This window comes from Zalophus californianus, chromosome 17 (assembly GCF_009762305.2).
Source record: "Zalophus californianus isolate mZalCal1 chromosome 17, mZalCal1.pri.v2, whole genome shotgun sequence".
Taxonomy (NCBI): Eukaryota; Metazoa; Chordata; class Mammalia; order Carnivora; family Otariidae; genus Zalophus; species Zalophus californianus.
The window spans coordinates 50624546-50641156 of NC_045611.1; the positions used below are offsets into that span (position 1 = coordinate 50624546).

Sequence of the window (16611 nt, forward strand, 5' to 3'; positions counted from 1 at the left end):
CCTACCGCAGTGCTTGCCGCACAGAGGATGCTGAATAAATATTTCTTGAAGGAAAGGAGCACATTAATTTACCCACCCTTTAAACTAACTCTGTGCTGGGTAATGCTGGGTTCATAGTAGTGACTGAGACAGCCCTGGCCCTGCCCTCGTGGGGCTGACAGTCCATTCCCCAATGATGATCCAGAATGTGCAGGGCTGGGATAGGGGAGTGCAGGGTCTGTGAGAGCCTGGGAATGGCACTTGATGCAGCCTGGGGGTCAAGGAGGGCTTCCTGGAGGAGGTGTCAGCTGAGCTGAGATCTGGAGGACGAGTGGGAGTGAGCCAGGCCTTGTTGTGGGGACCAAGTGATCAAGTTAGATCCAGCCTTGCCCTTCTTCTTGGACCTCCATTCTCTCCCTTTGTCTCATAGAACTTGAGTTTAAAAATGTCTTAACTCTCTAGTTCAAACCTGTACCTTTCCCTGATTTCATAGCCTCTCCTTCTTTCTCCCGCTCTCAATTCCTCTCCCTCTGAATCTCCATCTCTCCTCTCTCTCTCTCTCTCTCTCCTTCCAGGTCCCTATTCTTGGCCTCTCATCTGTGTATCTCAGTCTCTCTGAACCCATCTGGGTATTTCTCTACTTAGCTCTCTTTCCTGAATGTCTCTCTGTGTCTACCCCATCTCCCCCATCTCAGAGGCTCTCTTGAGCTCTCTTGTCCCTCTCTGGGTCTCTGTCTTCTTCCAGTGAGCTGGTTTCTCTTTATAGCTCCCTCTCTACCTCTGTTGTCTCCCACCTTTCCCTGGGTCTCCCCGTCCATTTCTCCTTTCTGGAAGTCTCTTCACCTACTCACTGATGCCCCAATAAATCCAGAACCCCTCCACTCTGGCCCCACCCTGGCACAGGGGGAAGGGGGACTGATCCAGCCCCTCACACCCACACAGGTCAGGCCGTCTGCTCGGTTAATGGTTAACTCAACCTCTATCTAGAATACACACCAGCCAGGCTGGGGGTGACTCCCCTGCCCACCCCCCATACCAGCTGTTCTTAAAGGACCAGGTGTCCTCCGCAGCTCTTCAGGCCTCACCAGGGGACCTTGGTGTCTGGCAACCTCTTGCCCTGGGGATGGAGGAGGGGAAGGGGGTACTACCCCATGCCTGGGGCTGCAGAGCTGGGACAGGGGAGGCCACAAGATTGCCAGGGATGGGTGGCCAGGCCTGGAGCTCCGTCCAGCGTCTCCCTTGCCCCAGGCTTATCACCTGGTATATTTAATCAGGGGTGATTTTCCCAGCCCTGCCCAGGGCCCAGGCTGGCAGTACCAGGGGTAACAGAACACCTTGAGACCTGATATCTGGGGGAGGGGAGGGGACCCCTCCCCCCCAGCCCAAGAACTGGCGGATTTAAGAGTTGAGGGTCCTCCAAATGTTGAGGACAAAGTCCCAGGGTCCCTAATATTTGGGATTTGGGACACCTCGGTCTGCAAGATATGCATGGCACACTAACTTAGTGGATAACTAAGAGGATGGGTCAAGACTTTAGGGGCTTCCACATTTAGGAGCTGGAATACCTGTGTTTCTGAGATCTGGGGCAATCTGGGGTCTCAGGGCTGTGTGACAGTGCTGCGCGGTGACAGGACATACTAACATTCCCCATCTTTCCATCCACCCATTGGCCTTGGCGCCCCGCATTCCCCCTTCCCGCAACCTCCACTTTAGGGTCGCAGAGGAAGACTGCAGGGGTGGGGGCTGGGCTATTAGGGCAGCCCCCTCCCCTTAACCCCTGCTTTGCCGCAGCCTGTTCGGGTCCTGCCCCTTGACGCCAGACAGCAGGAAGTCCTGGTTAATGATCAGCCCATCGGGACAGGTGCGGGACAAGGCCGTGCACATCAGAGGCAGCCCGCGGGGGCTGTGCCTTTTACCCTGCCAGTCCCGGTGTCCTAGGACGGCCACCGTTGAGACTGGTCTCCCAAGATGGACGCGAGGAGCGCAGTTCAGGGCACCACCAGAGGTGGGAAGCACTTTGTTTCCAGAGATCCTGTTTGTGTACCCCGTGGAGGTAAACTTCCTCTCTGGTAGGGCAGTCCCTCTAAGCAATGTAGCCTTAATGCTCTGCCTCCTGAGCAAGAACTCACTGCCCATCCCTTCTAGGAAGCCTCCTGATGCCTCCTTCCCCTCTCCTCGAGGGCGCGGAGTCCCCCACATCCTGGGTAGATACAGGGGCTGGACCAGAAGGGAAACCTCATTCCCAAGCTTGGCTCTGGTTCCCATGCAAGGAGCCTCACACGCTGAGCCTCAGTTCTATCATCTGGAAAACGGGCAGACGGCTAGAACGCTTGAGGAATGGCCAGCATTTCTAAACCAGCCAACGGGCCCGCCTGAGTGAAGGGCGCCACCTGGAGGCTACAACGCAACGTCCTTCCCCTGCAGGATCGGTTCGGTGCCAGAGGGGGCGCAGCATCTCACACAACTAAGGGACCAAGAAGGAAAAAAAAAAAAAAACCCCATCTTTCGGTTTATTGAAGGAGGAAAAGGGGACGGGAGGGGGGGGCAATAAAATGCTTTTGCTTTGTTTATAAAGAGCGAGATTTCAGGAGGCCCCTTCTCAAGGAGGAGGGGGGCACCTCTCCCCCAACTACAAGCAGCAGCAAAGCCAAGCCAAAGAGGGGAGAGGGAAACCGGAGGGGCCAAGGGACCCCAGACACCCCCTCGAACAGAAGCCACAAGCTTTCTCCCCCCACCCTCAACGCATCTACCCCAGGGAACCCATCTGGGATGAGGAAGGGGGTATATACACAGGTGGGGGTAGTACTGGGCTGGGTGGGGGAGAGAATAATTTATCCGCAGCAGCGGTGGGTAGCAAGGGGGTGGGAGGCAGTAGACTGGTGGCAGTGGCGGCCTAGGGGTCCCGTTCTTTCTTAACCTTGATGTCTCCAGCAAGGATAGTGGCGATCTCGCCCTGCATGAAGGCCCAGGGGACAGAGGAGCCCACCAGGGGGCACTTGTCTCCACTGGGGCAGTACACCTCCCCAGCAGGGCCCTGTGCCTTGATGAATTCCCGTGAGCAGGGAAAGCAGAACTTGTGTCCGGGCACTGAGGGGCACTGGACGAAGTGGGTGTCTTCCAGCCGCTCCCGGCACAGGGTACAGCACAGGGGTGCCCCAGGTGTCGCCCCGGTGCCGCTACCACCCCCGCTAACAGCTTCTGCCCCTGCTGTGGGGCTGACTTCTGCCTCACCGTTGCGGGCCACTAGACGATGCTGGGCAGGAGGCTGGGCCACGGAGGAGGCTGCGGGGCTGGCACCCCCAGCGCGCACGGGGCCCCCACCCCCGCCAGGGTCCTTGGGGGAATGGCCCAGGGCCTCGGCCACATTCTTCAGGGCGGCGATGGGTGAGGGCACACCAGGGGTGTCCGCGGAGTACGGGCCACCGGGTGCTACCCAGTGCCGCTGCTGCTGTTCCTCGGTGGTCATCTTCCCAGCCGCCTCACCCTCGGGCTCAGGGGACGCCTTGCGACGGCGTGGCGTGGGCGCCAGGTTCCGGGATGGGGCTCGCGGGGGTGGGCCACAGAGAGCTGCAGGGGCTGGCTCTGGGTACTGCTGGGGCAGGGCCTCAGCCGGGGCTGGCTCTCGGAAGCTGCGGACACCGTCGGTTAGCAGCTCCCCTAGCTGGCGCCATTCCCCGGAGCCGTGCCTCCGTTCATACTCGAGGTACTTGAAGCCTGAGGAGGCCAGAGCCTTGCCCGGCTCCCGCAGAGCATCATGAAACATCTGGCGAGCCACGGCCAGGACTCCTGCGTACACGTTGCCAGAACCACAGGGGTATTCGGTAAAAAGCTTCAGCTCGAACTCGTAGCCCGGCGGGCGGGCAGTAGCATCAAAAGCGAACACCCGCCCCACCAGCCCGTGATCCTTCTTGAAGCGGACATTGAAGGGGGCGCAGGCAGACAGCGCCAGGAGCTGCTCCCGCACAGCTTTGGGGCGCCCGTGCCACTCCTCCGCCCGGCCACGCATGGCCTCGTTCAGTTCTGCCAGACAGTCCGCATTCCTCTGCTGCTTCTCTTTCTCGAAATCGGAGCCAAACGCCGGACGGGCAGGACTCAAGCCGGGTGCCAGCGTCAGGCCTCGGCTTCCCAGGCCAGACACAGCAGCTGCCAGCAGCCCGGGGGGCACCAAGCTGGGCATGGAGCCAAGCAGGGCCCTCCGCGCCCCCTCCGCCACGGCCTCCTCGCGGCCCAGCCCATTAGCCAGGCGGGACCCCAGGGTGTACTCCAGGGCGGGCGAGGGCAGGGGGAGGCGGCCAGACGATGTGGCCCTGTCATAGCGGTCCTGGCCAGAGATGCCACCGCCCGTTCCTGACGGCTGGGGCTGGGCCTGCGGAGGCGGTAACTGAGGCCCCTGTGCAGCGGCCGCAGCCAGGTCCTTAGTGGTCGGGTGCTTGAGGGCGGGGGGCCCAGGAGAGCGGCCCTCGGGGAGCACGTGGCTGCGCTTGAGTTGGCGGGCCGCGTCGATGAGCAGCTCGATGCGATCCGCACCCTCGAAGTTCACGCAACCGCGGCACACCGCCTCGCTGAAGTCCCACACCATGGCCCACGGCATCTTGGGCAGGTCGCAGAGGTAACACCACTGGCGGCGGGACGCCTGCACCGACGCCATGACCCCTGCGCGCGCGCCGGGGCGTCCCGGCGTTCCACCCGCCGCCGACGTCCGATCCGCGCCGCCGACGTTCAATTCGTGTCCCCGGGACCGCGCGAGCCCACAGTCAGGCCTCCGGCGCGGCCTCCCCGCGGATCCAGGCCCGGCCCCCCTTCCCCGCCCCCTGGGCCCTAAGCCTTTTTCCTCACTCCCGCCTCCTTGAAAAGCCTGTTAAGAGGCTCGTCGGCGCCCCCGCCCGATCCGGGCTCCGGGACGAGGCGCACAGCTCGGGCCCCGGGATGGGCCGCTCCCGCCGCCGCCGCCGCCTCGGGCTCCCGCCGCTCCCGCCGCCGCCGCCGTCGCCGCCACTGCAACGGCCGCCGCCGCCTCCACCTCCTTCTGCCCCAGAGGCCGCTTCGCAGGGAAAGTTACATAACGCGCCGGCAAAGCCTTCTGGGAAACGTAGTCCCGCCGGGGCCGATTCTTAAAGGGGACGGCTGGCGGCGAAGGGGCGGGCTTGCCGCCTCTCCGACGCGCAAACACTACTACTCATGTTGGCCGGGAAGGGAGTTCCACGCGCTCGGAGGAGCTCGGGCACAGGGCTTGGGGGCGGGGATGAGATAGGAATGGTCAGAGCTATCACGGATTCAGAAATGGTAGGAAGTGGACAGGCTTTCGGGCGTCTAGTTTCTGTTCCGACTTGCTGTGCGGCCTTAGGCAAAAGTCTTGGTCTTTCTGAGGCTCAATTCCCCGCCCATCAAAGCCTAGTTAGGGAAGCAGCAGCTCCTGGGGCAAGGGCGGAGGGGCTCTGATTGGATGGTTTCGGGGTAGGGGGACGGGAAGCTGGCAACCGGGGGAGAGAGGGTTCGGCTTGGCACCTCATTTGCCTCCAATCTTGCATATCATTCTCTGAATGGGGCCGGAAACAGCCGGAGAAAGGGGAAGAACGAAGGTCTCTCTCTCCCCGTTGCCTCATCTAGTAAAGAGAGTGGTCGAAAGCCCTCGAAACTCTGTTCCAGCTCTGCCGGCGCGCTCTGGTCTACAAAGAGTTACACTGTGTTTCTGCCCGCCCCCCCCTCCGCTCCCCACCTCCACTTCACTACAATTCCCAAAATGCCCTGCCGGGAGGACAAACTGACGCACTTCCGCTGCCTGGGAGGTTGGGGGAGGCCTTCCCGATTCCCGCTGTCTCTCACCCCCCCGCTCAATTTCTGGGGGCTTTACGTTTTGGGGGAGCACTGCTTTGAGGGAATCCTCACCCTCTACTGCTCGCTAATTTGGGGGAAGGGAAGGAGGCCAGAGATGGCCAGCAAGAGTTGGGGGGGTAGTTTTTCTTCAACCTTTGAGTGCTTACTACCTGATCGGACCAACCAGACTTTGGGGACACCTACCCCACCCCGCCCCCGGAGAGGGATTTCTTCCCAGCATCGGGGACAGTGCGAGTCAGGCTTGAAGAGTAGGGAGGGGAGGAGAGACAAGTCTCCAGGTTCTTACCCCCATCACCCTCTTACTCTAAGCCTGGGTCCGTGATAAGCGCTCAAAAATATTTGAATGACTTGTCAGACTTGCATTCATTAGTGACTTTCAAACTAATCGGACTGTCTGCTTCCTCTCCCACATCCCGCTGCAATTCTAGCAGCTCTGGTTTTGTTATCCAAACATTAGTGTCAGCTTCACAATTTCACTGAACACCTGTATTATTTTCTGGAAACTGACTCCCCGGGGTGGGGGGCGGGGAGGAGACTATCTACTTTTGCCTCAACCTAAGCAATACAGACATACCTCGGAAATATTGCAGGCTCCTTCCAGACTACCACAATGCAGCAAACCTAGCAATAAAGCAAATATGGCAATACAGAGTCAAATGTTTTTGGTTTTTCAAATGCATCTGAAAGTTTACACTACGCTAGTTTATTAAGTGTGCACTGGCATCATGTCCAAAGAAACAATGTATATACCTTAATTAAAAAATATTTTATTGCTAAAAAATGTTAACCATCATCTGAGCTCTCAGAGGTCAGTGATCACAGAGCACCATAACAAATGTAGTAATAATGCAAAAGTTGGAAATATTGCACGAATTACCAAAATATGACACCGATAGACGAAGTGAGCAACTGTTGGAAAAATGACATCGACAGACTTGCTTGACCCAGGGTTGCCACAAACCTTCAACTTGTAAAAAAATAAAATGCAGTATCTGTGAAGCGCAATAAAGCAAAGCACAATAAAACGAGGTATGTCTGTATTATGTGCAGAAGTGCAGGCTTTTTATGTACTGGCTACATTTTTTTGGTACTAGCTACATTTTAATCAAGTTTAACACTACATAAGAAGCATTAGAAAGGTCATCCATAGGGACGCCTCGGTGGCTCAGTCAGTTAAGCATCTGCCTTTGGCTCAGGTCATGATCTTGGGGTTCTGGGATGGAGCCCCACATCGGGCTGCCTGCCCAGTGGGGCGTCTGCTTCTCCATCTGCCCCTCACCCCGCTCGTGCTCCTGCTCTCTCAAATAAATACACAAAATGTTAAAAAAAAAAAAAAAGCGGCCATCCATATATCCCCTAAAATTCTTTAAGCCATCCTTCAGTAAACACTAGCGGGGGTCAAGAGTTGTGGCTGGAGTCCAGCTTCAGGTGGGCTGAATTGGGATCGGCCCCTGACAAGTCTAGGGCAAGTCTTTAAACTCAGGAGAAAACAGAGATCCCCATAGAATCTGCTTTTCATAGGGCAGCCTCAAGTTAAAATGAAAACATGCATATAAATGTTTAGCATGGTGCCTGGCCCAGAAAAGGAGCACCATACATGGAAACTGTTTTTAAACTGCTCATTAACTCAAAGATGCAACCCTCCTCTGAGTTGGGTGATGCTGAGGACACAGCACTGACTGAGCAAGGCTCAGGCCCTCCCCTGACAAGGCTCATCCTGGTGATGGAGGCAGACATTCAATTTAAATTTACTCAAATGATTATTTGACTACATCTTTTCCCTAACTGCTGGGGGAGAGGGAGTGCCAGGCAAGACTTTTCTGAGGAGGTGATATTTGAGCTGAGACCTGAAAGATGAAAATAGAATGGAGCTGTGGACTCCTACATTTTTTATGCCCATTTTACAGATGAGAAAAAGGCAGGCCCACACAGCTGGCTGGGGCAGTGCCAGGTCTGACGGAATCCAGGGTGGTGGTTATTAGCTACTTTGCTACTATGCTTTGCAGCAGGTTTAGGAGTAAAAAAGAGAACCAGCTCTTGCCTTCATGAAACTGGGTTGGCGGCGGAGGGGGAGGGGTGAAACAGCTTTAAACAGATAAAGGCATGTGTTCTTTGAGGGACCACAGGACACTAGGAAAAAAATCTAAGCAGGCCCATCGTAGCCTGGAGGAGGAAATCCAGAAAGTTTTCCTGGAGGAGATGACACTTAGGCTGGTATCTGAAGGATGGATAAGGAGGAATAAGATTTGAACACAGGATTTGATAACTTTAAAGAAAGAAAGGGAAAAAAAGGGGGGGGGGAGCTGGAAAACGGCCAGCCTCCAACTTCAAGGGAACGCCACCTATCCATGGAGGGGTGGGGGCAGGTGTAAGTGCTGAAACCCCAGGCCTGTCTCAGAGCCCAAAGTAATCGTATTAAAAATAAGTTTATTCATATCTTGTCACCACCGGGGAGAGACGAGGGGGTTGAGCTCTGGAGGTCAGAGACAGCACTGGGAGGCAGAGGGCCCGACCTGTACCTCCCCAGTGAGAACTCCACCCCCCCCTCCCTAAGGTACAGAGACTGCTGTATCCTTCGTCATCCATGTTCTGATTTGTCTCGAGCCTCCCACCCCCTCCAAAGTCTGGATCGGGGAAGCGAGGAGGCCCCTGCGAGTCAATTCTCTTCAAGTCAAGACCAGGAGTTGTTAGGGAAGGGGGTATGTGCAGACCCGAGGGGTTCCCTCCGCAACCCACAAAGGGCGATAATAAATAACGTAAAATCGATGGCTTAGAAGTTAGGGTTCAGGGAAGCAGCCAGGCAGACAGCGCTGTACTGGAGAAAGGGCTGGGGCACCCTTCAACGAGGTCCCCTGAGAATCAGGCACTAACTAGTATCGGGAGTGGGGTGCTGGTGCCCCTGCAGCTGGGGAGCCAGGGGGCAGCTGAGATGGGGAAGGTGCATCGCCCTCCTCCACTGGGCTAAGCTGGGGGAAGGAGGTGCAGGCAGAAGGAGCGGAGACAAGCTCAAACCCAAGAGCAGATTTCACGGAGATTTCCATCGCCCCCGCCTCTTCCGCGTAGGGAAGCCTTTCCTCCTCTTGTGTGGGGGTGAGTCGTGGGGAGGAAGCGGGGCTGGGGGTGGCCGGGGGGTCCCCTCCTCGCTCCTAGGGGCGATGATCACTCCCCTGGCTGCGACCACCGCTCTGTCCACCACAGCAGCTACCACGGACACGGGTTCTGGGGTGATCTCGGCTTTGGGGGTAGGTGGGGACAGGAGGGGCCTGGGGGGTGGTGGTGGGGGCGGGGGCAGAGGCGGGGGCAGCCTGTCGACGGCCGTTCCGGGCAGAAGGGGCAGTAGGGCGCTGAGGGCCTCACTCAGTTTGGCCAGTCCCTGCTGCAGGGTGCCAGCCAGCTCCCGGATGGCATTGGCAGTCTCCTGCTGAGCCCGCAGGAAGTCCAGGGAGGGGTCTGAGGCCAAGGGCGTGGGTGGTGGCAGCGGAGGAGGTGGTGGGCTGGGGGACGAGGGTGCCACATGCACCTGCTGAGGTGGCTGGGGTGGTGGCTGCAGCGGAGGGGCTGGGGGCGGCGGAGACAAGGCCAGGCGGGGCAGCTGGACAGTCTGCAGGGCTGGAGGGGGCGGGGACTCACGCTCCTTGGGTGGCGGGCAGCCCCCTTCCTGGGGACTGCAGGAGGGCCGGGCCCACTGCTCGGGGCTGCTGGAGCCCCCCTTGCTGTGGGCTGGTGTATCTGTGGAGAGAGAGATGTAGGTAAGGTGACAGCGACCCCCAGTGCTGTCTTGATTTCCCCTTCCGCTTCCCACACACCCTGGCCCCAGAGCCATCTTTTCAAAACCCGACTCAGGTCATGCCTTGTAGGAGAACACAGCGGGGAGAGTCAGTATATTTAACAACCAACCACCCGAGGGCCGATGTGGGCCTTGGTGGAAATGGGGTCCTGGAGGTCCCCTGCTGAGCCAGGCAGGACCAACATTCTAGAAGGCTCTGAACTCTCTGGACACTCCCCCGACCACACACCTCTCAGGCTGCATTGCTGGGCTCTGTCCTATCAGGTGGTAGGAGTTCTATCTCAGCTGTGGTCTGCGCTTCCCCGGCTCCTCTCACCTGAGACCTCATTCATGCTCATGAACTTGAACAGAGTGTGCAAACAGACGCCCAGGTTTCCGGGCCCAGCCTGAAACCTCTCCTCCAGTTGTGTCGTTGGCGTACCCCCTCCATTATCTAGCAACGGCTCACGCTCTCTGGCCCAGAGCTGAGCCCCTGGTCCCCCCCCCGCCCCGCGCCCTGCCCCTCCCTCAGCCATCCCCGTCTTGGCTCATGCCCACCACGCTGGCCAAAAACTTTCACTCCTTTTCTCCCCCAAGACGCCGTCCGTGTGCAAATGTCACTGGCTCTGCCTTCCCAACTATTTTCAACATCCAACCTGTTTGTTCTGTCCACCTCCAGGGCCCCTCCGAGTCCAACCACCGGCATCTCCCACTCGGACTGTGGCGGTCCCTCCAAACTAACATGTCAATTCTGCCACCTGCAGAGGACCACCTAGCCTCTGATCCATTTATATGACATGTCCAAAATAGGCAAATCTAGAGAAGACAGAGTAGATGAGTGCTCGCCTGGGGCTGGGCAGAGCTGGGGGTGACGGCTAAGAGGTGTGGGGGGGTTTCTTTTCTGAGTGATGAAAATGTTCTAAAATTGATGGTAGTGATGGTTGTACAACTCCATGAATATGCTAATAGCTCCACATTGTCCCTCTTTAACGGGTGACTGTACAGTATGGGAACTGTAGCTCAATCAAGGTGTGTAAAAAACACAAGTCAGATGTGGTCTTTTTCTGCTCAAAAGCTGCTTGGGGCTCTCTGTTCTCAGAGTAAAAACAAAGCCCTTGGGGCCCCCAAGGCTCTGCATACTTTGTTCCATTGCCTCCCTGACCTTGTCTGCACCCCCTCCCCTTGGTATCTCTCTTTCAGGAGGCTCCAGCTGTATTGGCCTTCTTGTTGGTCCACAAACACAACAGGTCTGCCCCTGCCTCAGGGCCTTTGCACTTGCTGTTCCTCGGCCTGGAAAGCTCTTTCCCCAGACACCAGCCTGGCTCCCTCCCTCAGCTCCTCTGCTCAAATGTGGCCTCCGTGGGAAGACCTTCCATGACCTGCTGTTTACAGTAGCTCCCGTCTCTGTCCTTTTCTCTCTCCTAACCCTACCTGATTTCTTTTATATCACTTATCTCCACCTGGCATGGGGTCGCTCTGAGTTTGTTGTCTGTCTCCTCCTCCTGATGTCAGCTCCATCAGGCAGGGCTTTGTTTTGTTCACCGCTGTTTACCCAGCGCCTAGAACAATGTCCAGCACAAAATTTTTTCTTTAATGAAAAAAGAACTGTGGCTTCCAAGGGAGTCAGCCCTGATTGGGGCCCCGGGCCCCAGGTCCTTGCCGCAACCCTCCCATGGCTCCCCAGCACCCACAGGAGACACAGGCCAGCCCCTCCCAACGGCTGCAAGGCCTCAGCTCTTACCCCTTTCTGTCCCTCTTCCTTGGCTCAGGGCCAGCGTACATGCAGTTCCCTCCACCAGGAGTATCCCCCTTGCACGGCCCCTTGGCCAGCTCAGAGACTCCTTCCCCGGGGAAGCCTGCCTCCTACTCTGAGGCCAAATCTGATCTCCCTGCTCTTCTGTCACAGCAACAGCCAGACACCTCCAGCTGTAAATGCTGGGGGGCCAGCCTCCCTGGGCCAGCCAGGCAGGGGGAGGCAGGGGAGGCGGTGAGAGAGGTGATAACCAGAGCTAACACTTATTCGACTCTTTCCTGGCCTGGCCCTGGGGCGAAGCAGCTAAGCTTTCCTGCTGTGTTCTTTCAGTGCGTCCTGTCAGCCATTCTCTGCGGGTAGGTGCTGTCATTATTCACCCATTTTACAGATGAGGAGACCCGAGGCCCAGAGATGTCACAGTGCTGGTGAATGGGAGAGGAGGGATTTGAACCCCAGGCGGTCTCCAGAACCCATGCTTTTAACCAGTCCTTGGACAGGGCTCTGGGCCCAAGGTTGGTGAGTCTCCCTCATAAGGGGTGTGGGGACTGCTGCTGCCCCTCTGAAATACTGCTCTTCTAGCCTACTGAACAAGAGAAAGTGGCCCAGCCGTCGTGCCCACCGGGGTCATGGAAGGGCCATGGCACGATTTAAAATCATTTATCTGCAACCTTTGGGCCTCAATTACCCCACCCGTAAATAGGTGTGTGTGTGAGCAAAGGACCAAGTGACCCAATAACACAACATCTCCCTGAGGGCCATCACTGGGATTAACTGAATCACCCTAGGCACAGGGTTGAGGCCAGTGGCTGGCACACAGTAAATCTTCAATGCCATTACTGTTGTGTGTGTTTTTGTTTTTGTTTTTGAATATTAGGTCAGAGAGGAATTATCCGTAGGTCTCCCTCTAGTGTCAACAGAGATGCCTCAGGCTGCCCCAAACCCTGTTCCAGTCCTGCAATCAGAGCAGTTCCTCTTTTATGAGTTTACACAGTGGGGAATCTCCATGTGAGGTTCCAATCAAGGATGCTTTAAGCACATTCCTGCCCCAGGGGCTTTGCATGTGTGGCTTCCTCTAGCTGTGAAGTGCTATTTCCCCAGATAGCCACTTGGCTCACTTTCTCTATTCAGGTCTCTGCTCGGATTCCACCTTCTCAGAGATGACCTCCCTGACTACCCTACCTATAAGCGGCCCCCTTCCATCACTCACTATGTTCCTAATGTGCTTTATTTTTCTTCTTAGTTCTTACCACCTCCTGGTATATGATCTGTTTTGGGGCTCCTTGTTTGTGGTCTGTCTCCAGTAACTGGAATGCCAGCTCCATTGTCTTTTTCTCCATAGTATTTCCAGCATCTACCACTGTGCCTGCCTTGGAAGAGGTGCTCAATAAATATTTGTTGAATGAATGAATGAATAAAATAGTTGTACAACTCTTGAAAAAATAAGTTTGCCATCTCCGCTCTGGTTCAATGTGGCCGTTTCACAGATAGAAACAATGAGGTTTGAGATTCATATTAAGAACAAGGGTCCCAAGCAATTGTGTGTCTCTCTCTCCTGCCGAAGATGCTTTCAGGCCTCCCCAGTGCCCTGAAGATAAAGTCCAAAGTGATGACCTTCACTTAACACACTGTGTGTGATCTAATTCTGGCATACCCATTAACTCTCAGTCAATATTAATTGTTGCTGTTATTGCCAGGCAATCTAGCCCAGTGGTTAAGTGCATGCACTGTGAGTTGGATACAACCTGTAATTGAGTCCCAATTCTACTACTTACTTGCTGTGTGACCTTGGATAAGTGAATAAACCTCTCTTAATCACATGATCCTGAACTTGTTTGATCACTTCCATGTCCTTCCCTTCCTCAAAACCCTTCAGTGACTCCTTACAGCGCTTCAGATAAAATTCCTCACCTCAGCCTAAAAGGCACTGCATGGTCTGGCCTTTGCTGACCTCCCTGACCTCATCTCAAAACATTTCCTTTCATCAATCTTTTTATTTCCCTTTCTCCTAACTTGGAAACTTCTCAGTTCCTAAACTGGCTAAGCCTTCTTGTCTCAAAGTCACTGTACATGCTGTTCCTTCTACCAGGAACACTCCCTCAGCTCCTCACTCTCTGCAGCTCTGATGTTTCCTCCTCCAGGAAGACTTCCTTGACCTCCCAGCCTGGGTCAGGTGCGCCCTCCGCACTCCCACAGCTCAGCCCCAGGAGGGCAAGGCTGGGGATGTCTCAGTCACCACCCTGTCCCCAACACTGCCCAGCACAGGGCAGATGCTCAGGAAATAGCTGTAGAAGAAAGAATAATCCACCGTCAAGGCTAAGTGGGAAGTCTCTGTACTCTGCTCTCCACACTTGCCCCACTCATCGCATGACCTTGGGAAAGTTACCAAACCTCTCCGAGTCTTTGACTTATGAAACGGTAAAACAGTTCATACCTCCCAGTGTTGGTAATCCTATCAAGAGCTAACTGAGTGTTCAGGAGGCGCTGTACTAAGCAATTTACACATATTAACTCATTTAATCTTCGCAGCAAGCTTTTGAGGTGGGGACTGTGTTTTTCATCCCCACTTTACAGAGGCGGAAACTGACCCGCAGTAACTTACCCAGAATGACACCACTGAGTGGCAGACTTGTGCCGGGAGCCCACACACTCTGCCGCCATTGTCACTACCTTATACTGCGTTTAATGAAATCCGTGTGTGCTGATAATCCCAGGTGTGGACTCTGGAGCCAGGCCTCCTAGGTCTGGGTTCCGTTCATGACTCTGACAGTCATGAGCTGTGGGACTTTGGGCAAGTCATTTCACTTTTGAGGCTCAGTTTCCCCAGATTTAAAATGGGCATAATTACAGCACCCACCTCACCGGGTTGTAAGTGAGGATGTGATGAGCCACGGGCAGGGCTCGGGACAGTGCCGAGCACACAGCTGACTTGGTGACCGTCTGCTCTGGCTAAGGTGATGCTGAAGGAACTCACCTGCCCGTCGGTCCTCCCTGCGGTCCTCCCTGCGGTCCTCGGACAACACGTAGCGTTGGGTGCCGGCACTCGCGGCCGGCGGCTGTGAGGAAGCCGCCGCGGAGGGAGGCTCGGCCCCTGCACCAGCTCCTGGCCCCGCCACTCCCGGCCCCAGGATGGCAAAAATGGTCTCCTCCTCCGCGGTGAAGGCGTCCTCAGCGGCAGGCCCGGCGCCCTGGGTGGAGTGCGGCACGCGGGCCAGCTTCTCCTTGGTGCGGCGCTTGAAGTCATTCCAGCGCTTCTGCACCTCTTGGCCTGTGCGCTTCCAGCTGGTGATGCCGTTGATCTTGGCGGCGATGCCGTCCCACACACGCCGCCGCTCTGCCACGCTCACCCGACGGCTCTGCGCGCCGTAGAGCTGCGGGTAGTGGGCGCGCACCTCACGGATCAAGATCTGGTTCTCCTCGAACGAGAAGCGCGGCTTGCGCAGCCGGGTGGTCTCTTCCGCTTCGCCCGCCGCCGCCGAAGCCATGGCGCCCCCCGACGCCGCCGTCCGGCCGCCTGGCGCATGGGGGGGCGCCGGTGCTGCGGGCACAGGGCGCACAGCGCTGGCGGGGGCTCGGCGTCCGCGCGCCGCCCGCCCCACCCCGGCCGCCCCGACACCGCCTCCTATGTCCCCGGGGCAACGGGTTGGAGCGGAGAGTGGCTGGGGGCGACGGGCCACGCGGGACGTTCAGAGTGCCTAATAATAGCTGACACCCGCTGAGCGCTCCTCTAGTGCCTAGCGCGGCGCAAAGTGCCACGCCGAGGAGTTGATGGAAATTGGGGGAGGGTCTGGAGGGGTGGAGGGAAATGAGGAAAAGCGAAAGAAAAGGGGGTGTCTGCAGGAGTTAGAGAAGAATGGGGGCATAGGAGAATGCGAAATGGAGGGAGAATGGGGGTGTCTCGGGGGTCGAAGAAGCATGGTGGTGATAGGGGTAAGGAGATGCTGAAGGAGAGATGCAGCAAGAAGGGGGGATCTGGAGCAGAGGAGCGCTCTGGGGGTGCCGGGGCAATAAGACGTAAGAACGGTATGAGAAGGGGTCCTCAGAAGGGATGCCCGGGAATCACGGTGAGTTGGGGGCTTCGAGGAGAGTGGAGGAGCTGAGACTATAAAATACGAGGGATTAGGGTCTGCGGGGATTGTGGGGCTCTGGGGATTGCCAGGAATTAAGAGGAGCTCTGGGAGTAATGGGGTCCGGGAGTAAGAGGGGCCAACGGAGGCGATGGGGGACTCCAGGAAGAGTGGGGGTCGTGGAGGGTGGGGACCGAGTCGGGCCGCGGGTCACTCACCGGCGCCGCCGCAGCCCCTGCCTGCCCGTCGGTCAAGGCTCGGGCTTCTGCGGCCTCTTCCCTCCCCCCTTCCTCTCTCTTCCCCCTCTGGGCCCCGCCCCCGGCCGCCCCAAGAGCCACGGCGCAGGCGCACCTAGCGCCAGTCAGCCCCCAACGCCCTTACCGCTAGAGTTTCACGCCCCTCCCACGGCGCAAGCGCAGAATTGCCTTCCACGGGCCTCTTTGAGCGGGGCTTAGCTGCGCAGGCGCAACATTAGCGCTGCGTTAGGTCCCCTAGCTTCTTGATGCCTCAGCAGCGTACGCGGAAAACTCTGTTCACGCATGCGCGCCCCTGGCTCCCTACCCCTCCCTACCCCCCACCCCCCCCACCCCCGCTAGCTTTGGTACCCGGGGCTCCGTCCCTGCGCAGGCGTAGCATTCCTTGGGGGAGGTGGGAGAAATGATGGAGAGATCGCTGAGAACGGGCGGCGTCCTTGCCTTTCTGACAGTCTTCCTGCCTAACCCAGCGTTCTTACTCTGCTTGGGTCTCATTTTCTAGGCGAGAGGGGAGGCAAACGGCTCTAGAGGGAAGCGCTCCGTTTCCATGACAACTGTGTGGGTGAGGTGGGGGCGTACGAAAACACGATTGCCGCCCTCTCTGATCTGCCCCAGCGCGGGGCTGCTCTGGATCCGCCAACCAACTTATTACCCATTGGGGCGGGGCACCCTGGGGATATTCCACCTCAGGCGGGTGCAGTAACCATGGCAACCCGTCAACCTTCCAACCGTGCCTGGCCCCCCCCCCCCCCCCGCGTCCACACGCTGACATCATGGCGCGGGGAGGGAGAATTTAGAGGGAGAGTGTGGCGAGTGGGGAGGGTGATCCTGGCGCAGGTATGACTTTAAGCAAATGCGCGGAGGCAGGAATGAATCTAGAACATGGGTTGGGTGAGCTGGAAGAAAGGATGACGGAGTTAAGTCGGGCTGAGAAATTTGTTTTGCATCCTGCATGAGTCC

At 57.2% G+C, this 16611-nt stretch overlaps 2 protein-coding genes across 2 annotated transcripts; both read right to left on the reverse strand.

Annotated features, from left to right (window-relative positions):
- Nucleotides 1-2185: 2185 nt before the first annotated feature.
- Nucleotides 2186-5107, reverse strand: IRF2BP1 (interferon regulatory factor 2 binding protein 1). The gene has a single exon (XM_027619558.2). The coding sequence runs from the start codon at nucleotides 4625-4627 to the stop codon at nucleotides 2873-2875; it is 1755 nt and encodes a 584-aa protein (XP_027475359.1). The 5' UTR covers nucleotides 4628-5107; the 3' UTR covers nucleotides 2186-2872.
- Nucleotides 5108-6580: 1473 nt separating this feature from the next.
- On the reverse strand, nucleotides 6581-15689 carry LOC113936416 (Myb related transcription factor, partner of profilin). Its single transcript, XM_035724848.1, has 3 exons — nucleotides 15616-15689; nucleotides 14305-14868; nucleotides 6581-9543 (listed from the first exon to the last, which is right to left on the reverse strand). The coding sequence occupies exons 2-3, from the start codon at nucleotides 14813-14815 to the stop codon at nucleotides 8840-8842; spliced, it is 1215 nt and encodes a 404-aa protein (XP_035580741.1). The 5' UTR covers nucleotides 14816-14868; nucleotides 15616-15689; the 3' UTR covers nucleotides 6581-8839.
- Nucleotides 15690-16611: the final 922 nt, after the last annotated feature.